The sequence below is a fragment of the Columba livia genome, chromosome 18, assembly GCF_036013475.1.
Source record: "Columba livia isolate bColLiv1 breed racing homer chromosome 18, bColLiv1.pat.W.v2, whole genome shotgun sequence".
Classification (NCBI taxonomy): Eukaryota; Metazoa; Chordata; class Aves; order Columbiformes; family Columbidae; genus Columba; species Columba livia.
In genome coordinates this window covers 6,955,847-6,981,897 of record NC_088619.1, presented here as the reverse complement: position 1 = coordinate 6,981,897, position 26,051 = coordinate 6,955,847, and the positions used below count along the sequence as shown (strand labels likewise).

The 26,051-nt window shown below is 50.7% G+C and overlaps 1 protein-coding gene and 1 long non-coding RNA gene across 16 annotated transcripts in view; one reads left to right on the top strand and one right to left on the bottom strand.

Annotated features, from left to right (window-relative positions):
* The window catches only part of SEPTIN9 (septin 9), a 142,529-nt gene that overhangs the window by 56,054 nt on the left and 60,424 nt on the right, over positions 1-26,051 (top strand). Inside the window, exon 1 of one of the 15 annotated variants that reach the window (XM_021288576.2) lies at positions 122-359. The exons of 12 other annotated variants lie outside the window; for them this stretch is intronic. In XM_021288576.2, the coding sequence (XP_021144251.1) occupies positions 266-359 (94 nt within the window). In that variant the 5' untranslated portion in view covers positions 122-265. Of the gene's footprint in view, positions 1-121; positions 360-20,981; positions 22,055-24,103; positions 24,323-26,051 lie in introns of those variants that run through there. 2 more of the 15 variants (XM_065034702.1, XM_065034695.1) reach the window with 2 other exon arrangements.
* LOC110359316 (uncharacterized) lies at positions 51-1,825 on the bottom strand. The gene is made up of 2 exons (XR_002414400.2): positions 1,159-1,825; positions 51-749 (listed from the first exon to the last, which is right to left on the bottom strand). It is a non-coding gene; the product is annotated as an uncharacterized LOC110359316 (long non-coding RNA).

The following is a 26,051-nucleotide window of genomic DNA, read 5'->3' as shown; positions in this document are numbered from 1 at the left end:
CTTTAAGAAAAGAAACAACCACATTCCGGGTGGATTGCAGCTGATTCCTCTTTTCTTTTTTTTTTTTTTTTTTTTTTTTTTGCAATGCTTCCTTTCTGCCTTTTTTTCTTTCCTCCATCCTCCTGAGCCCTCTAGACAGAAGGTGGTTCCAGCAGAAGCTGGGGCGGGGGGAAGCAAGGGGGAAAAAGAAACTGCTTTCTAGGTCTGGATTTCATTTGAGTCTGTCTCTCCCCGCCGGCTCCCATGTGCCGCACGGCGCGGGGGGATGAATGCTGAGCCTGTTAGCTCAGAGCTGCGAGCCGGGAAGAGGGAGGAAAATAGCCGAGCTCTTGGCATGGAGACGCGTTTCTGCTCTGAAGGTTGGCTCCTGAGTTTGTGTGTGTGTTGTGGTTGAGCTTTCTCTACTTGCCAAAAGTATCTTCCCCTGGTTTTTGCCCTCCCATCCTGGCTGGCAGAGCAGGAGCTGCCTGCGTGTCACGCAGCCGTTCCTTGCGCGGTGCCGGAGCTGGTGGCCGGTGACCTGGTGTGGGCTTCACCTCGCTGGCCATGCGTGGGGGGCACTCGGATGGGTGGGGGAGAAGGGAGAAATGAATAACTTCATTTAATTCCCCAGCTTCCCTGCAAATGCTGGCTAATGGTGCATGTCCGAGTGGTTCCAAAAGCTGCTCCTGGGTATGTCGAGCTGTCGGGGAGCGATGTTGCAGCGAGCTGCTTCAGGGATGGCCGCGACCGTAACCGTTTGCTTCCAGCTGCAGGGAGAGGGGGCAGGCGGCATGGTGTCACCCAGGGCCTCACTCTCTGCATGCCTGGCCAGGGTGAAAGTGGGAAAGCAAGGGAGAGGGGGTGTCTCTGCTAAAATTGCAGAGCCAGTGTGCTGCAGTGCAAGGGGGGGTGTCCCTCCTCCCACCCCGTGTGGCACCGCACAGCTCGCCCTCCTCCGGCATGGCAGCCTGGGGAGGCATGAGGCCCCTGCTGCTGGGCGTTCCCAGCCGGCTGCTGGGCATTGGCACTGGGAGGGAAACCACAGGGATGAGAGGAAACGCTCAAGCCGGGGTGGAGTGAAACTGTGGCCAGAGAAAGCTGCTCCTATGTCTGGTCTGTACCAGACCCACAGGGCTCCGTCCTGAGAGCACCTGGTGCCCACGGATGAGGACTTACCTGCATTGTCAGCTTCCCGCTGTCTCTGGAGAGCATGGACGGCACCCTCATCCCTCTGTCTTGCTTGTGCTTTCTCCTCTGGTTTGAGCCACTTCAAAGCATTCCTGAGAGCTGCTCGTAACTCTGAGCACTGTGGGTGTTGCAGCAGCGTGGGGCTGGATAGCCTCTCTCTCTACTAGGCAGGGATGCGGGGGAGAGAAGCGGGAGGCTGGGGGGGTTTGATCCCACCATGGTTTGGCCTTTCACATTTGCCGTGACATCCTTGGTGCAGTGCTGGGTCCCTTTACGCTGCACAGAGATGGTAGGGGCTCTGCAAAGGGTTGCTGGTGGGAAAGGGGACTCCCCAGTGATGTAATCTGAGGCTCTTTGTTCCAGAAGAGCATCCAAGGTGGGTTTCTCTCAGACCTTTAGCTGCACATCACATTCAGCCATGAGGAGCACAGAGCCCTTGTGGCCAGGCTGGCTGTCACCTGTTCCCAAGGTGGGCAGGAGGACCCTGGGTGACAGTCTTTGCGCAAAGGTGCGAGTGCTCTTGCTGGTCTCTGGGAGCACGAGTGATGTTTGCAAATCACCGATGGCCGAGTGCGTACATGTCTCACTGACTTCTGCTGGAACTGGCTTTTCTGTGGGTGGTTCAGAAGTGGCAGAGCTGAGGGCAGGGATGCAGGCAGCAGGCAGGGCATGTGGGTGTGCTCAGCGGCCCGGGCCAGGCGGAACTAAGCATCACATGTGCTTTAACCGAAGGGGGTTGTGCTCAGGGGCTTGGTATAGGATGCCGAATGCACCCACCTCTGTCCTCTCCCAAACAAAAGTTGTTTGTGTGCTGTGCGGGACCGCAGTGCTGTGTTTCTGCAGTGTTTCTGATGTGAGGCTCAGGCATGAAATGTGGTGTGGGGGGAGTGGATGGCAGAAGGGCTGTTTTTCTCTGCAGACCCTGGATTGGAGAGGTCAGTGCAGGCTGGAGGCCAGGCTGAATGGGGCTCCGAGCAACCTGAGCTGGTGAAGGTGTCCCAGCTCATGGCAGGGGTGGCACTGGATGAGCTTTGAAGGTCTCTTCCAACCCAAACTATTTTGTTATTCTATGAGGTGATGTGCCACTGGGCTCTGGCACTGCTGTGATGGTGGAGGAGAGGAGTGGAGAGCAGAGCTCAGCCTGCCCTTGGCTCTCCCTGCTATTGCCATGTGGACACTGGGAGAGCTGGGGCTTTGGCTTTAGTGACTAACCAAAAGACTCAGTTGAAAGCAGATCTGTGCAGTCACTCTTCTGGCCCTGAACATGCTTTTAATTAATACTCTGCTGTGGGTGGGAACAGCTGACTCCTGAGCAGAGTGTGGGGCTGCTGGCCAGGGTGAGGACACCCCAGGGTGGGTGGGAATTGGGCCTGGCCTCTCCTCTGAGGGCCGATTTCCCACAGCTGCTGGAGCTCTGAATGTCCCATGGGATCTCCTCTGCCCAGGGAGAGCTCAGGCTTCCTTGCATGGAGCGGAGTCCCCAGTGCAGCATCCTGTCTATGAGGATGACAAGCACCTCGTGCTCTGGGGGAGGTGTTGAAGGTGTGAGATGATGCTGGTGACTGGTTCACTGGCTGCTCTGGAGCAGAGGGTCCTCCTTGGCCTCTGTAACAAGGTACTAGTCCTGTGGGTGCTGTATAAGAAGCAATCTCATATAACCTTCTAGCGCCTTTTAATCTGGCTATGCCATCTCTCACACATTTTCACAGACTAATACTGCATGAGAAACCCTAGCTGTAAATAAATTTATCTCCAAGCATCCTTCTGCGATGGTTTGGGGAGCTGTGCTTGGGGGCTGCTGTGTTCACATCTGCCCCTTCTCTCTGCCTTGCCAGATTGCTTTGGTGGCAGCAGCCTGGAGATGGCTCTCCTGTCTTTCCCTAGCAGATGGCTCTTTTGACTAGTGCAGATCATTCTACAAAGCCGTAATTGTTAATGTTTGGGGCCCCTTACCTCTTTGCAAAATTAAAACCATGGCCCACAGCACCCCAGGCAGTGGGGGTTTGGTTACTGTGATGATGGGGTGATGTGGGGGGTGCAGCTGTGATGGGAAAGGAGGTCTGATCTCCCAGGTAAATTATTAATGTTGTCTTTAAAATTGCACTTTGAAAACTCATGTGAAGAGTTAACAAATGCTGAGTAGGTAATTGTAACACCTGACTGTGATGAGTGGCATGTGTTAGGCAGGGCCCAGCAGCTGGGAGTGCTGTAGGAGCTTGCAAGCAATCTGCTGAACCCCAGCAGGAAGGACGGATTGTTTATTAACCCATTGCTGGTCATTCTTGATGTTTCAGACATATTTCTACTATGGATAGGTTTGTGTGTGCATATGCAGAGTTTAACATAGTTTTATATATCATATGCACCTAAATGATCTGAGCAGCAAGGAGGCAGCCCCTGTTTGCAGTGTGTGGCTTTCAGACTAAATACATTAAGAATTGGGAGCATCTTCAGTGGTCCCCAGAGCTACCCGGGAAGCACCAAGTGCCTGGACCTGAGCAGGACCAATGGGGTAGTGACCCTTTATACAAATGCCAAAGGGTTGTTGGGAGGGAAAGTTCTGCTTCTTCGTTTTGTTAATAGTGGTTAATCTTTAAAATACCTGTAGCAGGGCAGAGGGTTGGGGTTGCTTCTGATCACTCTAGCTGTCTTTTCTGTCTCAGGTTTCTTGGTGTCCCTTTAATTCCTAGAAAATGACAAACAAAGGTCTGACGTATTTTTTTGTTATGTTTTCTCACAGCTACACACCTTTTATCAAGCATTTTTCTTTTTCTTTTGACGTGACTTGCAGCACATTGCATATGTGAGACACCAGATCAGGCATTTACAGCCTGAGTGGTTCCACCTTCTCTTAGATCCCATCGTGTTCATCCAGCCCTGGTGCCCAGGGACACCTTCCTGTGTGTCCTGCCTCTGGTGGCTGTTGGTCTGTCCTTAGCCCTTATCTGCTGTCAGTGTCCTGCTGCTGGTGTCCCTGTGTAGTGCTGACCCCACGGTTTGCTGTGGTGTGCGATGCCCTGTCCCTGAGGCTGTGGGCTTGTGTGCTGTGCCCTTGTAAAAACCACCTGCAGCTTTTTTCATCAGAGTTTTTTGTTAATGCATATACCTTCATCCTGGATGTTCCATAGTAACCTATTGTGACTGCAGGTTTCAGCTCATTTAGTTTTAAGTCCATGCAGGCTGTCTCCCAGGCAAGGGTTTGGGTTTTATGGGGCTGCAGACAGTTGTGTTTGCAGCACGCTCCATGCTGCTCCCGGCTTCCAGCTCCTGCCTGGCCAGCGGCTGCATTCCCACAGTTGTCTCAGACACGCCAAGGTATGAAGAATTATCCATTTCCTGAGGTCTGCTCTTAAATCTGCTGGAATACAACCCTGTTGTGGGGCACAACTTCTCTCACCTGACAGCACAGGTAATGCTTCTCAACATGGGTCTGTTGAACATGGCAAACCCTGGGGCAGGAGCTCCTTTGCTGCCTGCCCTCCCGCTTCATGCTTTGCTGGATGACTCGGAGCCTCCCGGCAGAGCGATTCCCATGCTGCCGGGGTGAGGGAGGACATTTCTCATGCAAGTCAGGGCCCTTCCAAGGTCCAGCATACCATAATGCTGAGTTAGGAGCAAGTACGTAGTTAGGGAAGTATGTCTGGGTCAACACATGTCTTCTGTTGCCTTAATGATCTCATGAAGCATAATATCTATGTCCTGTTGGCTTCTCCATGTGGTCCTTGCAGATGTAACTAATGGACAGAATATTTTGCTAGAGAGCAGTGATGCTTCATGCTGCAAATGCTGTAGTCAAGCTCAGGGCTCTGCAGCTGGACCCTGACATTGTATGGGCAGTAGGGAAGGTCCTGGTGGGCCATGAGTCCCATTTTATGAGCTGTCTTATAGCTGAGAAAAAGCAATGTCTGTGGACAGTGTGCCTTTTACACTGAGTTTCTTGGGCTATACCTACTGCTGCTTCGCAATGGCTTCTGTTCATGAGGGCACCTTGTGAGCACCCACACTGAAAATTAGTTTCCCCATGATCATCTCTGAGTAGGATACAACACCTTTCTTCTTCTCCTCTAGCACTTCAGGGTGCTGCTGTTTTATTTGTTTGTCCTGTGCTAGGACCTGGGTACTGCGTCCTTGGCGCAGGATTATCGTGAGCCCTTGGTGCTGGATGGAGCTGCTGTTTGAGCAGCAGATGAGGTGAAATAACCCTTCAGTGGAATGTTCAACAAAATGATGTGATACTGATGCCAAGAGTGTTATTAGAGAATTTTAAACAGCTCTGTTTTGTGGCTTTGGGGGGGGAAAATGGGTGTGATTTTACAGGTGAATAAAACACATTAGTTTTACAAGCGATAATCACACAATAAACCTGAAAGTACTTTTTTTTCATAGAACAGCCCGGGTTGGAAGGGACCTCAAAAGATCACCTGATTCAGCCTTTTGTGGGAAAGGGAGCCTAGGTGATATTATCTTACCTAGCATTGTGTCCAATGGGGACTCTACCATGACCCTGGGGAGGTTGTTTCAGTCATTGATTGTTCTCACGGTAGAAATACCTGCTGCCTGGCCTGGTGGGAATCCTGCCTCGGGGGTGGTATAGTTGGGAGACTTGTCCCAAACCATGGTTGCCCCTTCTTCTTCCCAGGAGGGTTTCATGTGAACTGCTATGTTGCTGTGAAAGTGCTGTAGGGACCTCAGCTCCAGCCAGAGTTTTTGGGTGATGACTGAGTGTACCTGGAGACAAGGTCTTGATGACTTATGGAGTGAATTGCCTGGAGCTGCACAAGTGATCTGTGTCTGATCTTCCACTTGCCAGTCCAGAGACCTGTTTCCTTGACTACACTGCCTGTAAAAGAGAGAGAAGAGGCTATTTTAACTGCTTCAGCTGGCCTTTGCAAACCTATATGCTCCAGAAACTCCTTACTGCTGCTTGCTTAGCACATATGCAGGGGGGTTCCCTGCTTAAGAAGCATCTTGGTTGGCTTCATCGGCCACCTGAATGCCTCCAAGAAGTTGGTACCTGCTGAAACCAGATGATTGAGGACCCTGGACTGACTTTGCAAGACTCCAGAGAGGGTCATTGTGCATTTCAAGTGAGAATATCAGCAGCTGTATCAGAGCAATCTTGATAGCTGGTTTCTAGGGGACTAAGGACAGGATATTATCATCCCCAGGGGCTTCAAACTGACGTCTATTTGATTCATGAGTCTTTCACTCCCAGTGACTCATCCCCATCCCAGGGGTTCATCAGGGCTGGGAACAGGGTGCCCATGGCCCAGGATGTGATGCATCGTGGGACCCCCCTGTCCCGAGGACAGGGCAGGGATGCTCAGCCTTGGGAAGCGGCGACGCTGGGTTGCTCGCCTGGCTCTTGCATGCCAAAGGCTGGTGGGGGGTGCGTGTCTGTCTGCTGGCACCCACCCCGGGCAGGAGGCCCAGGGGACGCTCTGGTGCTGCTGCTTTCCCTGCCATTCCCAGCTCCGGGGGGGCTGGAGCTGCCCGGGCCGGTGCCGTTAGGTGGCGGTGTCCGGCTGCTGGAGTGGAGCCTGCGGGGGGGCTGCCCGGTTCTCCTTGTCCTCCAGTTGTCCTCCCCATGCCCCAAACCTCTGCCTGCTCATCCCTGGCACCTTTGGGTCCCCTGGGAGCGCCCTGCACCCTCTGGCTTGAATGTCACCTTCAGAAGCAGAACATTCACTGCAGTTGTGTTCGGCGGTAAAAAGGCAAATAACTGCTGAGGGTTACAGCAGAGGGTAGTAAATTCTGATGCATGCGTATATGGAGGGATTTTATTCAGCAAAATAAATTGATATTTTTCACTACATTGCTAAAAGCATCTGGATATCTCCTAAACAGATTCACTTTTTGGCAAAGCTTTTATTTACTAGTGAGTTGGGACTTAAGCTGCACCAGGAGGGAATGATCTCGTGGCAATTAGAAGCGGGGCTGTCAGAGTCCTTTTCCTGTTCTTCCACTAAATCGCTCTGTATCCTTGCGTAAATCATTTAACACATGTGCTCTAACTTCCTATATAGAAAATGAGGTAGATATTTTCCGCTTTTCATAGGCACTTCAGGATTCTCTGCTAGACAGCTGCGAGGGATTTGACATGATAAAGCTGGGAATTTGAGCCCTTTGAGATGCCGGCACCTCTGTGCAGGGCTGGGATGAGGCTCCTTGCGGGGTGGAGGTGATGGCTGGTGCTGCTCTGAGATGTGGGGCTGGGGAGTAGCTGAACATCAGGCTGGAGACATCAGTCATTCTCACTGGATCTTTCTCTGCTGGGGAGTAAGGGCCAAAGAGCAAGACTATGGGATTTATTCCTGGGATGTCATGTCTGTCCCTTAGTCACTGCAGACATGGCAGGTGCAGACAGAGCATCTTCCAGGGGGGCTCTGGTGCTGAATGGTGCAAAATGACCCACTGGTGCTGTGTTCACAGCTCAAGCACCACCAAACGTGTCTCCTCTCTGCTCATCAGTGAGAGCCATCGGAGACTCTGCAGTTCACCAGGGAGATGGAAAAGTATGCAAACCCATTCATCCTTCCCTGCTGTCTTCCGCTGCTGACATTCAACTGAAGTCTTTAAACGTTGTCTTCTCCCCCAGAAGATGATCTGCTGCTGGTACAGACCTGACATTTCCCTCAATTTGTCCTCCCAAGTCCCCTCCCTGAAGCATTCAGCACTTTTGCTTTCTTGCTTTCCTTCTCCCCTGTGGCTTCTCTTGGCTTTGTGATGTCAAGGGGACTTGGAGTGACAAAGCTGGAGCTGCCAGTGCAGAAATGCTCACCAGAACAGCTTGTGCTTAAGCGTTCACTGATTTATCAGGATAGATGCAAAGCAGGCAAACTTGAGAGTGGATGAACTGTTGGGCCAGGAAATAGGTCTTCAGCACCTCAAATATTTACAATTTCTTTCCCCTCTCATATTTCCAAGGGTTCAAGTGGAGAATTGATTGAATCCAAGTTCAGCTGCCTAGAAAGGGTTGGTTGACATCTGTATTGACAGCCGCTCCCCGGGGAAGGGGGCCCTGTTGGAAACTGCCATGTTGGTGAGCAGTTGACTCGTTGTGTTTTGTTTCTTTTTCCAGAAAACATGAAAAATTCCCAGTGGGTGGAGAGGGAAAGTGAATGATGGAAATTGTGTGTCTCGTGCTCTCAATTGAAACACACCCTGGGGGAGGCACATCCTCCATAAGAGGAACAGCAGTGTTGGCCACGAACCAGGAAACCCTTCCCTCCCCAGGCAGCGAGGGCTGAGAGCCGTAGGCAGCGTTTCCATCCAGGAAGGCTGTTCCTGGTTCCTCTTCTTGTACTTCTTCACCCCTTGGGACACCCACCAGAGTGGCCTGTTTAAGTGCAGGTTGTGCTTAGGGGCTCTGTCTATTTTGTTCATTTTTTTCTAGCAGACTGGTGTTACTGGTAGTGCTGGGCTCTGTACTCAGGCTATTCACTGGTTGTGCTGTGGGGGGAATGTTGTCAGATTTTGAGTAATGCCCTCAGCATTGGCTGAGGTGCGTGATTTGGATCCTGCTTCCAGCCTTGCTCTGGAATGATCTGGCAAGAGGTGTGTTGTGGAATTGGTCCTTGCTTGGCTCAGGTACACATGTGTACCCAGGGCTGTGCTGAAGCTGGGTGGCTAAACCTGGCTTTTCACTATATGGCTGATCCCCAGATTGGTTCAGATCTGTCTCTGGTGTCCTCTACTCGCTGCTGTTGCTGCTCCACAGCCCACTTGCTGTCCCGAGGCTGCTCGGAAGGGGCCCTTCATCTGCAGCTGGAGAGGAAACTGCATCTTGCCCTGTACGAAGGCAAGAAGGGGACAGCCAGCAGCACAGGGGACCGGGGTGGGGAGGAAGGGGGTGTGCAACAGCTGGTGGTGAGATGTGGTTTAGCTGTAGAGGCTGAAGGGCTGCGAGGTAACTGTGTGAACGGGAGTGCTGCAGACACGGGGGAAGAAAAAATGAAATACTTTAGAGAAAAGGGACTTGAGAGACAAAAGGAGGGATATCAGGAGGGCTTTGCAACAGCAGGGGTGGGGACTCAGCCTGAGTTTTCCCTTTCTTGGCTGGATGCCTTCCTCCCCCTCCTCTCCCTGCAAACGGTGTTTCCTCTTTCAGGACAGCAGAGAAGAGACCCGGACCCACTCTAGCTCTGGGAAAGCTTGGGCTTGCCTCCTCGCCCAGGCTTTGCTCATCTGCCAGACCCTGTGTGTAGCAAGGGGAGGTTTATTTTACTGCTGGTTAGCTGCAGAGCAATGAGGATCCCTCTGTGAATCTAAACAATAAGCAGACAGTGCGGGCCCCATTTCTCTACATTGAAAGAGTTCATTATACAGCATTTAAGTAGCCATCAAAACTGAGCAACTTATTCCTTTTCTTTGATTAAACTCTCCCTTGTATAAGAATGCACATTGTCTCGGTGGCCACCAGCGCCCTGTTCGTGGTGGGAGCCCCTCTGTGCCCTGGCAGCAGCAAGCGTTGCACAACATAAATCATGGGAAATCCGGTTCTTTGTCAGACATGCTCTTCAAAGGCACCTTGGTTACACTCAGGACATTCTGCTGACAGATTTTCCCATGAAATAAAAACTGCAAGCTGTTGATGTACAAATGTACCTGACGTTTAAACTTTTGCTGTCAAATTTTACTGCTGCTGGCATAAAATCCAGAGGGCGTGATGATGTAAAACCGAGGATAGCTTTAGGGGACAGAAATTGTCTGAACTTTAACAGAAGTTCACGTAGTGTTTTGAGTTGAAATTCAGGTTGCTCCTTTTCCCAGGTACGATACCTGCTTCCCTTCAGGAGCTGGTGCGTGGTCCCTGGGTGCAGGACATGGCTGGGAAGGACAGACAGAAGCAGGACCGTTCACTAATTGCTGCTGGCCATCAGGGGGAAGCTGTTTGAGTTAATTGAACTGTCTCTCTCACTTCTTTCTCTGTTTAAACAGTAAGTAAGGATTGTATTAGACCATGTAGGTTGGTTGTGTCTGTGGGATGTGTAGAATGTGGCAAACGTGAGGATGGCAAAGATAGTGCATGAAGCTTGGAGGCATCACCTCCATCCAAAGCCCATGTACCTCTTGCTGTTCCCACCTCTGCCTGTCCAAGATACTCAGCTCCCAGTGACTGTCACATGTGTCCCTCCTGTCACTTTAGGTTTTGGTTCCCAGGTTCCTGATTTGCCTCTGTTGTCTCTTGGATAGCTTAAGTCTTTTTCTTGTCTTCAGGAAAGTGAATTAATGTCAATATCTTTAAAGCCATTCTGAGGCTGTTACTCAAAAGTGAGTATGAGGTGTTTTTTTTTACGTAGATATGTCAGATCCATCATCAAAATAACCCATTAGAAATATCCCCTTCATAGCACTCTCATTCATATTGCATGGACTTAATAAAGCCAAGCTGACTTCCAGTATTCTTCCTGTCTTGGAAGAGTGCTTTAAAAACAAACAACAAACCTGGTGTTTTCCAGCGGAGATGCAGCATTTGCTCTGCAGGGAACTGGTTTCTCTCAGGAAGCGCTGGAAGTGGCCGTTTGGATTTGATACCTGGCTCATCAGCTGGATCTGTGGTGAACAGGAACATCTTACATTGCAAGGACTTCACTGTTTTCCATTTAAATAGGAAGCTGCCCTTTGGATATTAAGAGTTAAGGGCAGATTCTCGACTGACGTGGACTGTCAGAGCTCCACCAACTCCAGCGGCTGAAAGCGTATTCACTCGCAATCCTGCTGTGCTTGGCATTTTCCTGGGGTTATATAAACATCCCTGTTTTATAGATGAGGCCAGGACATGCAATCTGCAAATTGCTGACAATCCCTTGCAAGATGCGGAGCTGCACCAGAAGCTTTGGCAGCCCCGTGACGTTGGGGAGGGATGGAAGTTGCCTTGGGCAGAGCAAAGCTATTGGGATCCTGCTTTGGGTCAGCCCAGTGCCTGCTGCTGAAGTTGTCAGGAGATGATTGAGACACAACAAGAGGCTTAAGCCTGAAGTACCTGCACAGCAAAAGGTCCTTCTCAAGAGTCTGGACTTGCTTGTGTGGCTTCACCTCCTCATGCCTTCCTAATCCCCTCTTGCAGATACAACTGTCCATGGGTTTGGGATGCTGCCAGCCAGACCTGCACACCCACAGCACTTCGGTCAGGCTTTTCTCTCTAGGAAGGTGTAGGAGTTGAGGTTTATCTCTATGCTGGCAGGTGAAGGAGGATGCTGCACCTCTGGGAGCTTCTGGGGGCTGGGTGGAGTGGGAAAGTGGAGAAGCAGGATATGGACTTTGAGGAGCTGCATTTCATGGGGTTGCCTTCAATCTAGGGCGCTTTGGGATTTCCAGGGGCCCTGGAGAAGGAGTGTAGCCATAAATCCGGGTCATAAATATCAGCTCCTTGCTCTTCTAGTGATTTCTGACACGCTGTGCTTTTTTGACAACAAATACAGCAACTGGCTGTAATCCACAGGGGCTTTTCTTGGCTCTCAAGCTTGAGAAAGTGCTCGCTCCAAACAGGCTTGGCTGTAAAGAGCTTCCAGCTCTGGGTGTGAAGGTTAGAGGGGAAAGGAAGCAAAAGCACAGCATTGTGAGGTTCCTTCATTGCCAGGCTGGGGGGGGATTTTTGTTGTCCTCAAAACTGAGCTCTGGGAGGCTCGATGGGTGATGCTGTGGCTGCTTCTGTGGGACCTTCCAGCATCACAGCTCCCTCAGGAGAGCAGCTAAGGGAAATGCAGACTGAGTACATCCTGTAAATGCCAAACAGGTCTGACTGCTGGGGTTGGAAATTAATTCTCAGGTGACTGTTGTGGGCTGGAGGAGCCCTTGCTATAGAGTAAAGATAGACATCCAGTCTCTCTATTGTCATCTAAAAGACCGGGAGCGGTAATTAGATGCAAAGACGTCCTTGTCTTTGGGATGGGAACATTTTCAGGAAGCCCTAGATAGTGTGAGACACCAACTGCCTCTGGGTTGGGATGTTTCTCCTTGGAAGATCCCTGGTTCATCCCCTGCAAACCATCCTGCTGCTGTGTAATGTGAACTCCGGTCAGGCCTTGCCAGGCAAACCCCTGGCTGTGCCTCAGTGTGGAGAGGCTGTGGCTGTTTCCTTATGAGGGTTTTATTTTGCTTTGTTCCTTAGTCAGCTCTCCTTGAGTTTTGCCAGATCTTCTCTCTATTAGCTAGAAGTTTTCTAGATGTCAAAGTAAAGCACTGTGTTCACAATCATTTTTTTAAATGCCTAATTTGGGAAAATAAAGAGAATTGTTTGATAGTACTGCTCTGCCTCTGAGTAACACGCATTGGTAGGGCTGTGCAGAGGGAGACCGCCTGGTTCTCAGGATGAGGGTGGATTGTCTTTGTGTTCTCAAGCCTGCAGATACTCAGCACATCTGGCATGGGAGCGCTGGACTGGACTATTTGCCTTCTTTAGTGACTGGAAGCAATCCAGCCTGCCAGTTCCTGCAAGCTCATCCTGTGGTTTAGTGGATAATACTGATCCTTGTTCAACTCCCACGCTTTTGTGCAAGAGGGTAGGGAGGACTTTGGAGAGCTTGTGCTGTGCTGGATCCCAGCGCATCACTATGGAGGGCAGTGTGAATATTCATTGTGCTGCAGAGTGCTTGCCTTGGAGTTGTAATAAAATGCTTTTTATTACATAAGAATGACCATGAAAATCATGGCAGGTTGTAGCTGGTCAATATGTGTAAATGATGTAGGGTGGCAGCAATAATTGAAGAGGAATGGTTGTTTCTTTGAACTCGAAGTGTCTTCACAAGTGCACTTATAGGAGTTTGACTTCTGCTGATGTTGTCTCCATCTCTGCCAGGATGATCGTGTGTTGTCTGTGTTCCTGTGCAGTTGTGAGGCTGACTGTAGTCAACGCAAGGTTGACTGAGCTCAGAAACCAGGAGCTCATCAATCTTTAGCCGCGATGGCTGCAGAGATGAGCTACGTGAACCTGCATTTTCTCAAGTAATCAGCAAAGCCGCTGAGAGATGCAAATTGAAGTGACAGTCAAGTCAAAACTGATCTGCTAGACAGGAGCCTGCAGGCTTTATTCTGCACCAACGTGACTAAAAGCAAGTCCAAGTGTCCCAAACCTTGTTATCCTCAGCAAACTGAGGACAGTCCAGTGCTGTTGGTGGTGTGTTCATATCACACCTAATGAGCAACTCGGTGAGACTGTTCCATGTCCACAGAGCAGAAGGAACATGGTGAGCAAGAGTGCTTTCGGTGCTGGGATGTCCCTTGGCCTTTCTGTCCTGAGTGACAGCGGGACACAGATGAGTCACCTGGACAGGGTGAAGTGGTTCTTCATGTCCAAGAGTTTGTTTCAGACAGGTCTCGCCAAAGCTGCAAAACACTGAAGCTTTTAGCCACGTCTGATGGGAGGATGCTGTAGCTGCACAGCAGCGCTGCCCTCCATGTGTGGATTAATGCTGATGAAGGTGTTTAATGCAGACAGGAGGTTACACCAAAGAGCAGGACAGCGCAGAACAGAGCAGAATTTGCGAGCAAGCCTGGCAGTTCTGCCTGCGCTCCTGCCTCCCTTAAATCTGTGGATATACAGAAGATAAATGAGGTGAGCAGACTTTGGTATGAATGTGGCTGGCAGCAGAGGCAGATCACAAATTAAACATGTGCATTGCGAGAAGGGGCCTTTCTTGAGGCAGACAGAGAGTTCTGCTGTTGCCATGCAGTCCTATTTATCTCCCGCTCTGATGCTGAACATCATTATAAATGTGTTTATATGAAGCTCGGCTGCAAAATGGCTCATCATCCTCAAGTGTTCTTTTTTTTTTTTTTTTTGAGCAAGTCTGTAACTTTACTAAATACTCCTTTTATTATGCTGCCAGGGGCTCTCCCAGAGGCCAGTAAAGGAGGTGGCCTGTTTGGCCACAGTGGTATCTGGACCGGAGGTTCAATTCCTATGTGTCTTAAATCTGTCTGCAGACTGGCAAGCAACCAAGTGGGCACTTCTTTCTCCAAGTAATTGACTGCTTATGTGCAAATCGGCCTCTATCTGCTTCCATGATGCCTGGCTCACCAGTCACACAAGTCACACATCCTCTGCCGTTACACTTACCTTGCACAACCCAGGCTGTGCAGGGGATGGGGAGAATGGGGACAGCCCAGCCCTGCTGCTGCATCAGGCCACTGTCCTTGGCTCTGAGCGAGCACCCGGAGCTGCTCTGGACCGTTAGCACTTCTCTGCAATGTATGGAATGGTTGTCCATCCTCCAGCTGGCAGGCAACGCTCTCCTGAGTTACAACCAAGTGTTGTGGAGAAGATTTGTTTGGAATCCACCTCAAGAAATGCAGCCAGAGCTGGAGATGAGATGCCCCTGGCAGGGGATGCACAGACCTGTGGCCAGAGCTGGTGGCAACAGCGTGTGTCTGCAGTGACTGAGGGTCCTTGTGGGAGGGTGTTGCTGATATCTCAAGGCACATGTTTTTGCAGGGGAGCAATCCCCAGGGACCTGGGCACTGGATCGGGGCAGCAGGGCAGTTTTATTTGACTCTCAGGAATGTTGTCTGGTTGTTAAACCAACCAAACTGGGGTACTGTGGTGCAGGGGGGGGATTTTTCTGGAGGGTGAGGGGAAAAAGAAGGTATGTAAAGACAGAGCTCAGGTCTGGCAATTTCTTTCCTTGTGTTAACATAAACATGGCTGTGTTGGTCTGCCCCGTGATGACTCGCTTGGGAATAACAGTATCCCTTGAGCTTATAGACGCTGCCAGTCCCTGCTGAACAAGAAAAGCCGAGGCTTAATGCACGCAGCGCTTTCCTTTAAAAGGAAAAACATTTCAGATTTTGTTTCTACCTTATTTTAACTCCTCCTAAACAAAGGCAGTTTAATTCTGTTGGTGGAACGTGTAGTCCAGTACTCCCTGACCTGGCATGGTTATTACAGGCGTTGGCACTGTGCATGAAGACCAAGTATCAACAAAAAGTCAAGACAATGAGGCTGAGCTCACTGCAGAGCGTGTGTGGTGGGGTGGCAAGCAGAGACAACCTGCCTGGGGTCTGCAGATGGCAGAAGAGCTAACAGCAAGTGGGCACCATGTGAACTTCTTGTTGCAGCATGGCTTGGTGCAATGACAGCGGCCAAATCTCATTGAATAGAGAATTTGCCTTGTTCCCCTTTTCATGGGAGGCTTGGCTGCAGGGGTTATGGGCATGAATGGGCTGCATGTAGGTGGAGATAACCCAGCCCTGCCTGTCACTGCAAGGGAGCAGACCCAGCTCTGCTCTTTCAGGACATTGGGATCCTGCAGTCCTTGATTAGAAACCAAAGGGGCAGAGCTAATTGCCTGCCAACCTGCAGCAAGATGCTTTGTACAACAGCCCAGGGAAGGGCTGTGTCTCACACGTAATGGCAATGCAGATTCTGGTGAAATGTCTGAGTTTCACCCTGTTCCAGGACCCCAAACTCAGCCCATCTCCAGGGTTTTACTATCCTGCTTGTTGGGTGATTGCCAGCGAGGAGTTTCTCTCCCCCTTGTACTGCTGCTGGAAATCTCCTCCTCTCCCGCCTGGCTCTGTGCCGTCTCTCTCCGTGGCTGGTGCTCAAGCCCCAAACACGCTCACGGGCCCCTTTCCCATTTAGGGCAAATGTTGGATGGCCCCTGATGTTTGCCTGCTTGCAGCCTTTTTTTTTTCAGTACTCTTTTGTTTCTGGAGGCTCAAATCCCCAGTGTCCCCCAGCCGTGCGTGCCAGCTACGGGCAGGCATGGATGGGGGGTAAACCCAAGTGCTGTCCTGCCCTAGATGAGGCTCAGTGTTGACAGTCTCTTCTAGCAGACAGGGTGAGCCTGAGGGTGGTGGTGACAGGTCCCTCCTGCAGTAATGATTTAATCTCAGCAGAAACCAGTGCCCTGCAGCAGGAAGCCCATGGGCACGGGGCTGTGCACGGGTGAGAGCTGGGGCAGGCGGAGGTGGCCGAACACATGAAAGGGAATTGAAGGAAACTCCTGTAGAAGTCTGCGTGTTGAATCAGGGTTTTTTTTTAAAAATCACTATTTTAAAATCAACTGTGCAACTTCTGCATCTGCAGGAGAGGCTGAGTCTGTGTTTAGCAGTGTTGGGTATCTGAGATGTGGGGTGTGGAGCAAAGGCTGGTGTGCTGGGAGCTGATGGGTGACCTGGTCCTGCCCCACTTTCCCATCAGGAGTCCAAGTGCCCACGCTGCCTTCTGGATTTGGGGTAGATCCCTTGAACATGCAGCGTGGGGTTGCTGCTTTTGTGCTGCCCAGCGCAGCTTGGCCACCCTGATTATACTGGGATTATCTTGTTTGTGTCTTTTGTATAAATCTGAAAGAGTTGTAGTAAACTTCTTGAGAGGATGATTTAATGAGATGTGAAACCTGAGACAAACCCTCTTTTGAGGCAACTGGTCCCTCCTCAGGTCTAGGCTGGCCCATCTCCTTCCAAATTGCACTCCCTGAGCCCAGGAGTTTGTTACAGCGCTGATCTTATCTAATTTTATGTGCTGGACCTGCCGAGCTCTTCCAGGCAGCAGTGGAGCTGAGGGCACCATTCCCCTTGCCAGAGCATTGTAGGGCAATGCTGGGGACACCCAAATTCCCATCCATGTGGCGACAGGAGTGCACAGCCCATGGATTTTGGCAGTCATGCCTGTCCACTTGTGCACCCTTCCCACCCTTGTTTGATGGAGCTGGAGCAAAGGAAAAGCTGCTGGCGATGCTCGCTGCTGTGCGGATGCTGACGGCCACACCTCAGCATCCCCACTGGCAGTTTTGCTGGCATTTACCAAAGCCTTTAAAAGGAAAACTGTATTCATTCTTCCTCTGCTTCCTTTCCTCCTGCCCTCGTGTCCTCCTCCTGCTGTGCACTGAGCCCCCGGGCTGCCCGAAGGAAGCTGAGTGGGTGTGGGGCTGCAGCTCTGTCTGGGAATTGTTCTTATCAAACTGGTTTATGTCAAAAAGAAATAATAATAATAAAACCTTTGGTGGTGAGCAGGGAGATCAGGAGGTACAGCTGCTCCTGAGGCCTGACCTGCAGTTCGTGGTGCTTCCTGAGCATTTATAGGGAGTTTTAGGGTCTTTGTGCTGTTGCAGATTTTGTTGCTTGCTTGAAATCTCTCAGAGGAGCAGGGGGAAACAACCAGGGGCTGGTGCAGGGAGTGTGAGCTGCTGGAAACAGCTCTCTGAGAAGCAGGGAAGGAGTATAAGAAAAGCAATTTTCCTGCCACAAGCTTGGTATATTATGACTGGAAAGTTCTGGGTTGAAAAGGTTGTGAGCAGGCGGCTCAGAGCAGCAGAGGCAGCGGCTCTAAGAGCTGCTTTCCCAGCTCGCACCCAGATCTGCAGCGGGACAGGGGGTCCCATGGAGGTCTGGTGGCCCAGTGTGATGAGAACGGGATGGTGAGCTCCAGAGGGGTGAAGGATGGTGCCTGAGGCAGGTGGGAGGTGAGGATGGAGTGGGATTTGCACCCAGGGCGGTGGGCTTGGTGTGGGCAGCCTGCTCCGTGCCTTCCCGCTCCCCTTGCTGTGCGGGGACGGAGATTCCAGCCCTTCCTTGGACACCAAGTGAAGACAAGACATCCACATCTGGAAGCGGAGTGCATGCGCGTAGCCCTGCCAGTTTATTTATTTCTGCAAATTCTCCCTAATTAGGGGCTGCTGGGAAGTTTGCAGTTATGGAAATGGCCTCTTTCCAAGGAGTTCCGTGTTCTGGCTGACCCTCGCCTCCCCTTTTTTGCCCTGCAACTACCACAGACATGTATGTGATGGAAATGGGGGGGGGGGGGTCTTCCCTACCTCGAGTTCCAGGCACTGCAGTTTTTTCTGGAGTCGGATGCACCCTTGGCTGCGTGGGAAAGCTTTGCAATGGAAACGTGCTGTGCCGTGTGTGTTAAACACATCAGAGGGTGAGAAAGGTTTCTGAAGCCTCTTGTTTCAATTAAAACATTTGTGCCTTCATGCAACGCTGGTTTTTGTGCCTGTTTGGTCTTAATATTAAAATGCAATAATTAATATATTGTTTTAAATAATTAAAGTAATTAAGTCAGTTTTCTGCTTGGATCTTAAACTGCACCGCCCAGTTTCTTAGGAAAGCCTGACCTGAAACTAAATGAGAAGAAGGCATGAAACCAAGTTTGTTTTAACTGCGTGAGGCTCAGGCAGATGCAGTTCCTGATCGTCTTTCCATTTCCTTCCCCTGCAAGTGTCCCCTGCTGTTTAATCAACACCAGGGGCTTGTGTTTCCCTTCCCAGGCACAGGGGCTGCCAGCCTGCTCTGCTGATGTCCTGGGGACCCCCCCCCGATCCCCACCAGGAGCATCGGGGTGGCTGGATGTGCCCTTGGTTTGGTTGATGTGCGTGAACCAGGATGGGGACTGTGTTTTCCTTTCCAGGCTCTCAGTGTGCCCCCTTGATTTCACAGCAGCCCCTTTCTGTCTCCTATCACTAGCTGTTAAAATCTTCTTCTCATTTTCAGCTCTTATTGACCTGTTTATACTGCAACTGTGTTTAGGTTTGGATTGGGGTGTTTTTGTTCCCTTGGCAACAAGTGATCTTTGCTCTCCCCTGTGATGCATCTGTATGCGATGCTTCTAGCAGTCCCCTCCCTTCTCCACCTTCATTTCCACTCACTTTTACTGATGCTTCGTAGCCAGGATGACTCGAGACAGAGCACTAGTGATTTCTGCTTTGTAGTATCTCATCTATTATATTTCAGGAGTGCGTTCACTTTAACTACATCTCATTGGTGGCTTGTGGTTGTGTTGGGACCCACTGGTGTGGTGAGGCCCTTCCTGCTGCTGTGCTTTTCATGAGCAAAGACTTTATTAAAAGCCCTTTAGGTACTGACCTTCTGTCATTCTTCCAGATTTCATCCTATTTCTGTTATCCAGTCTTCAAAGTTATCTGACCCTTTCTGTGTGGTATCTGGCTTGCGCTTCCTTTATCTAGAAAACCAGTTAATTATCCAGCAATCTGAAATCAGCAAACTGATTCTGATTTTTTTTTCTTTAACTTTTCCCATGATCTTGGTTTTGTTGCAAAGGAAGGGGAGTGTGACTAGCACTAAAGTGCGCCCATCCTTGCTGTACTTCCTACTTCTTTGGAAGCAGGAAGAGCCTGAAACCTTCGGAAAGAGCCTTTCTTTTTATGACAAATCCTGCGTAATCAGCAGGGCTGGATTCATGCCGTCACCTACGTGAAAGCATAGGCAGAGGTGATGGGAACTGCGTCTCTGGCTTTCCTTCCGGATTTCCCCATGTCCCCTGCCAGTAGCACTGGCACTTCCCAAGGGGCTTGGGGCTGGATTTGGCACAGCTCACCACTGCGCTCTGATTACATGTCAGCTCCCCATTTCTGAGTGATGGCTGTTACGTGCCTCAGTTTCCCCACCTGTAACACAGAGATCATTATACCTCTTCCTGGTAGATTTGGAAGCAGGAATGTTTTTTTTTGTGTGGAAGCACAAGGACTCAGAAGGTGCAGGGAGCAAAGTAATTGCAACAGCCTTTTTTCTTGGCTTAGATGTGACTCACCATTCATTCATCTTCAAAATCTGCATTGTTTGGGTTGCTATACCTTTGTTTCTACCCTGTTACCCTACATTGGTGTTGCCCATCTGACAACAGCCAAGTGGAAGGTGTGCCCAACATTTTGGCTTGAAGTGATGCCATGGGATGCTGGATGCTGAGGGTTGGTGTTGCATGGTGTAAGAGCCTCCATCCATACACTGAACCTACCCAGAAAGACTGGCAAAGCTGTTTCATTCATGATCAGCAGCAAGAGAAGATATTTGGACTCTCATTAGGTGGTTATAATAATATTTAACTGTTCCTGTGTAGTACTTCAGTCAGTGAGTCTCAAAGCGTTTTACAGAAGAGGCCAGAATCAATAAAGAGTTCTGTTTTCTAATTAAAGTAGGAGGAGGAAAGGGAAGATGCTGTAGATTAATTACTTGCTTTTGCGTAGTAGATAGTTTAAGACTGGGGTAGCCACAATGACTCATGCCACCTAGTCCAACCCAGCCTGACGCTCATGACTGCAGCAGATCATGAGAACGATAAGAGCTCCGCAGGTTCAGAGGAACCCTGACTTGTAGGAGGAAGAAAATCTGCCCGAAAAACTGCATTCTTAGCAGTCTGCAAGGAAACTGTACAGTGCTGTTTAAAATGCACGCAGATAGGAAAGCCCCTTTTCTGCCATAACCTGTCTTGATAAGGGATCGTCTAATGCTGATACCAACCACGTCCTTGGGTTTTTTCTCTCTCTTTTTTTTTTCCTTCTTTCTTGAAGTGATTTGTGTCTGCTCTGCATCATGTTCCCCCCTCACTGATGTCAGGGCAGAGGCAGTGACCACTGGCTGCTTCTGGAGGAGGTTGAGCTGTGATCTGGAGAATCCCTTGAGGTCCATCACTGCCTGAGGGGCAGGAGAGCCCAGGGGACACGAGACAAGGTTTCTGCTATTTGCCAGTTATCATGACATCGAGCCAGTTTTAGCTTGGTATCTACCACAGAGTGATCAGCAGAATTTACAGACAGGAACTCACTTCTAGGCCAAGAAAACAGCTTTGCAAGAAGTTTGTTGCTCATCTGAAGAGCAGAGTGATGATGAAGGAAAAAAAGGGCTTGGCAGTCAGTGCTCTCACTGACCTGGGTTAGAAAAGAAACAAATATTTCCATTGTAATGTAATACAGCAAGGAAAGTAACTTGCTTAAAACTCTCCTGCAGCCAGTGGTTTTGCAGAGCAGGGGTTGTGTCTTGGACAGCAGCTGCTGTGTGTGATGTCCTGAAGGTCTCAGCTGGCCAGGAGTCCTCTGATACAACAAAAGAGTCAGTGAGACCCTGGTTGTGTAAGCAAGCAGAGCAGCAAGCAACAGAAGAGATGTGATCTGCTCTCTTTGAGTTCTATTAAAAACAACAGAAACAAAAAAATCCAAGAACAAACACTTGCAGAAAGCTGGGAGAAAGGACTAAGAAAACCAGATAAAGTGGCTAAACGGGCTGAAGGAAACACCTAGCATGAAGGACAAAAGGAGCAGAACCTGATTAGTTTATCAAAGGCAAGGTAGGTGATGTGATCAGTGTGGGAGATCTTTCATCAGGAGCAGGCTCAGGGTCCTTAATCTCCTTGATCTACCAGACAAGGGCAAAGTGGAGCCTGTGCCAAAACTGCGTTTGGATGAGCAGTGCGGCACACGCCTGCACGGACGGGAGCCCCAGAAACAAATTCCAGGGGAGGCGGTGGGTTCTCCATCCCTCTGGGATGAGGTGCACAGCTTCCCAGGGTTGCCTGGCTTCCTACAACAGGCGTTTAGCTAAACACAAGCTTTTTCAGTTGGGGATGAAGGCAGAAAGTCCGATGTAGTGGTGTTTAGTTATGTGCAAACTGGATAAGCAAATGACTTTTGTTTTTTGGTCTTATGCACTCCTAAAGCCATGCCTCTGACTATGGCTAAATCAGATTAAGATTCAAGAAAGTCTCCAGGAGAGGGAAGGATGAGCTTATCTCCCTGGAGGAAAGCTTGCTCCTCCTCTAGTAGCAGGCACTTGGGTTATGTGCTGAGGGGTGAGTTGTTTACATACCTTTTGCTTTAAATATTTACTATTAGAGCTCTTCTTGTTATTCTTTAGTTGCTGTAATTTTTCACCTTCCTCTCCCCTTCTTGGTGCCTTAGGTGCACATGGGTGCAATATTAACCAGCTGGTTTTAATGAAAATGAACGACTTACAGTCCGGATATTTTATTTCACACTTCTTGGGGCTCTCCTCTAGGCCTGTTGATTTATTAAACCTTCATTAGATCCAGGATGATAGTATCAGTTTAGCTTAGCAATGCAGAGTGACCCAGGGAACTGAGACTAAACCAAACTGCTTCAGATTCATCTGCTGAAGAACTTTGAGCTGCTTCATCATCTTCACGAGACTGGTAGGTGCCAGACCAATCTCTGTGTGGCCTCGGTCAGAACGAGCCACCAGCTTCCAGGCAGTGGATCTGACACTGGGTCTTATGGGGCTTGCAAAGGTGGGAGACGCTGAACATCAGCAAAAGAGCTCAGTCCTTCCTCAGACTGACCCTATCACTTTTTGAAAATCTTTTTTACAACATTCATTTTTAGTTTGTCTTGCTTAGTTTATTTTTTGTATCCTTTAAACCCATTTTACAACCTTGTGATGAGAGTGTACCAGGGAGCTATGATGCTTAAGGGTTATAAGGCTTATCTGGGTTCTGCTCCTCCAGTCAAGGGAGTCATGACAGTTTTTAACAAAGTAGCTTTTTTTTCCCTCGCTCAGTAACTAAGATTAATTATTGACAGCTACATTTTTACCTTATTGAAACGAATTGTGAATGTGACCTGCGTATGAGCTCTCAAGGAGAAAAAGAAAGCCACTTTCTTTCAAAAAAATCAATGCCACGGGTGTGAATTAGCCAGCATGTGCTCCTGGGCAAGGTGGCAGTTGTCACCGCTCCCTGCAGAGCGTGTGGGGACAGCAGGGACATGCCACCTGGGCGCTGAGCGGGTCTGCGGTCATTCCTATTCTCCTTTGAGGCATCGGGATCAGGGAGGGCTGTTGAGGCACCAGTGGCTTTATAGACAATGTCTTGCATGGGGAGGCATTTACATTTCCACATCGTGACTGCGCAGTGATGCAAAGCCCCTTCCTCTGCACTGCTGCGGTACGTTGGTTTCTGACTGTGAGGAGTGCAAGAAATGAGAGAGCTGAGCGCTGTTCTCTGTGAAAGGGGAGGAAAACCACTGTATCTATCTGAAAAAACCATACCTCTGCTTTAAAGGTGCATTCTCAAGACTATTTAAGCAGTTCTCATGTTTTAAGGTAATGTCTTTCCTTGGATTAAAACCTCAAGCTATTAACAGTATGGAAAACCTAGCTCAGCAGTGATTTATATTTGACTTTTTTTTTTAAGCCAAAGTTTCTTGACTGGGAAATTGGTGCTGTTGGTTTCATTTTCTGGTTCATGTACACTCTTGGGGAGTCTGTGGTGTTTGCAGACTTTGGAAGTGTAAAATTAAAAGTGTGACATAAGTGATGAAGCATGTACTTTCTGCACTAACAGATGGTAACAGTACTACTGTTTAGCTTAATTTTTCTTTATGGTTCAACCAAAGTGGACTAAAAACCCAGCCCATTAATTCTTCTTTTCCTGTTGATGTGCCTGGACACATTTCAGTGGGTATCATCACTTTTAAATGTTGCTACTAATACACAGGGCGGGGAGGATGAAAAGAGGGTCAAGAGGGCAGGATTTGAATCAACATGGGAAGGGAGAATAATGAGCAAAGAGCTGCACAAACCGAGAGGGTGTAAGAGGTGGAAAGAAGGCAGCAGGGCTGTGGAAGGGGTTGGTGTTGATGCCCAGAGCTGGCACTTGCCTCGTTGGCTCGGGCTGGTGAGCAGCCTGGCCCCACGCTCAGCTTTGGGGCAGGTTTTGCAGCCTCTTCTGCTGCTGCGGTGATGGCTGTGGAAATGGCTTGCATTTGGTAGTGATGAGTTAGCACTGCCATTAGTGCTCTGGTTTGGTTTTGAGAAATTATAAAAAGAGAGGAGGGTGGCTGAGTTGCTCCTTTCCAAACAAGGGCATATTGAAAAGTGAATGCGTGATCAGTGCTGGAAAACATCAGTGGAGTAACACCCCCACCTCCTTTCGGCTGCTGCTGCCCCTTTCGTGGGGCATCCTTGGGTTGCTGCCCAAGACTGGTACCTCTTACCCGGGGTAGATGGAGGACCGTGAGCGCCGGGTGCGGGTTCCAGCCCCTGCTTTCTGCTGGGGATGCGGGACCACATCGAAGCTGTGTTCTCCCGGGTGGGGGGCAGTGTCCGGTTCCGCGGGTGCCCCGTCCGCCCCCCGGGGTCCTCGCCCGCCGCTTCCCCGGAGGGGCCGGCTCCGCGGAGGGGGGGGCGGTGTGACGGGCGTGGGGAGCAGCCAGTGCGCGGCGAGGGGGGCGGGCTGAGTTGGGCCGGGCTGGGCCGGGCCGGGCGGCATGGCAGGGTGCCCGCCGGGGCGGGGGGCGGCCGCAGCCGCTCGCCCTCCGCCATTCATTCGGCCGCAGGCGGCGGCGGCTGCGCGTACCCGCCCGCCCGCGCCCCGCAGAGCCGGGGGGCAGCGCCCCGCACCCCGATATGGCCGACCCGGCCGTTAACGCCCACCTGGAGGGCATCATCTCCGACTTCGAAGGTGGGTGGCCCTGGGGACGGAGGGGGTTTCAGCCTTGGGGTGGGGGGATGCTGCTTTTTTGGACTAAACCGGGAAAAAGTAGAAGTTGCTGCTGGGCAGCGCGGAGCCGCCCGCGCCCCTCGCAAGCACCGCGCTGGGCTGGGGGGAGCGGGGCTGAGCCCCCCCGAAGGTCCGGCCGCCCCTCGGCTCTTCCCGCTGCTGCCGCCCTAGGGCATCCGGCCTGTGCCGGGGTCCCGGAGCACCCGGGCGGGTGGGGCTGGAAGGAGCGGGGGTGCCCGGGGGCGACCAGCGGCCAAGCCGCATCCCCCGACACCGCCGGAGCCCGGGACCGGGAGTTGTCCGAGCTGCGGTGTCTTTTGTTCGGAGCAGCGTTGCGCTCGGGTGTTATCTGCTAAGGCAGGGTCTTACAGGATGTTTTTCTTTTTCTGCCTTTCCCAAGTTGGTTTGTGTCGATTTTTAGCTGAAAACACACGCTTGACACAGTCTGTAAAACTTCAGGCACCAGCTCTTCTGTCGACTCCCAGATTTTGGATGCAAACACAGCCCTAGAGTAGCTGGGAGGTGGATAGTGAACCCAAGTTTAAAGATGTCCGTAGCAGGAGCTGCTGCCTTAGAAAGCTTTGCAGTTGTCCCGTGGCAGAGCTCCAGTTGCCCGATCGCATTGCCTTGCTCTCCGATGGAGTATCTCCTTGCAATCCCCTTGGCATGCGGACGGGGATGCCTTCTCCTCGGGCGTCTGTGGTTCTTGCTCAGTGCGCTGGCTTTTTCAGGCAAAAAAAAATAAGCTAGCAGAGAAGCGTGCTGCTGCCAGATGGGTATGAGAATTAGAGACAGGCAGAAAAGGGGTGCAGGGGTGGTGGTTTGAAGCAGACGTTGAAAGATTGGCTCGGGGGAGCTCATCTTCCTGAGCAGAGTTTTGGAAGAGCAGCTCCATCCCTACGCACTCGCACATCCTGGCAGCGATCCAAACTGAGCTTTGTGCAGTGGTTTCTGGAAAAAAAAAATAGCGGAGATCTAGGGGCCGCAGTGAAAACTTATCCAGGGACTGCGCGTGTAGCTATAGGCTGAGACGGCCTCACCGCCTCCTGCTGAATTCAGCCTTGCCTTTGGGAAGGAGCCCAGTGGTGTTTTTCCTGCTGGGGAGCTGAGGAAGCTGAGAGCACAAGGGTTCCTCTTCCAGGTCAAGCAGGAAACGGGTGGCAGAGCTGGGGTCTCTCGAGCCCTCGTCATAAGGTTTAGCTGTGTTTATGTCCTCTTTTTCCAGCCCCTGGGCTTTCTTTAGCCCCTGGGCATTCTTCAGCCAAAGTTGGAGTGGAGGGTTTAGCAGGAGGCTGAGGGAAGTCACGTCCCACAGGAAGACTGGGGCTGACGAGAGTGGACACACAGAGAGCAACCCCAAACCACTATCAGTTTGGCACTTGGGATTCAACAGTGCCTTTGTAACTGTTCTTTCGGGACTTGTGAGCTTCCCCACCACAGGGCTCCCAAGTGCTGATGTAATTAGTCTCTTCGCTCTGCCCTGCCCCAATTGCATTTAAATCTCTGAAGAATGAGTAATTCCCTACTTGGATATGATAAAGGCTCTGCCGTGAGCCCCAGGGCTGCTTGTTTGGGCTGTGTGTGTTCCTTGGTGGCACCAAGCTGCTCCGCAGTGCGATTTTTTTCAGTCCATGGAGCACTTTATAGTTGCTGTCTGTGCAGAGGGAGAGGCTGGGGAAAGCTCTGTGCA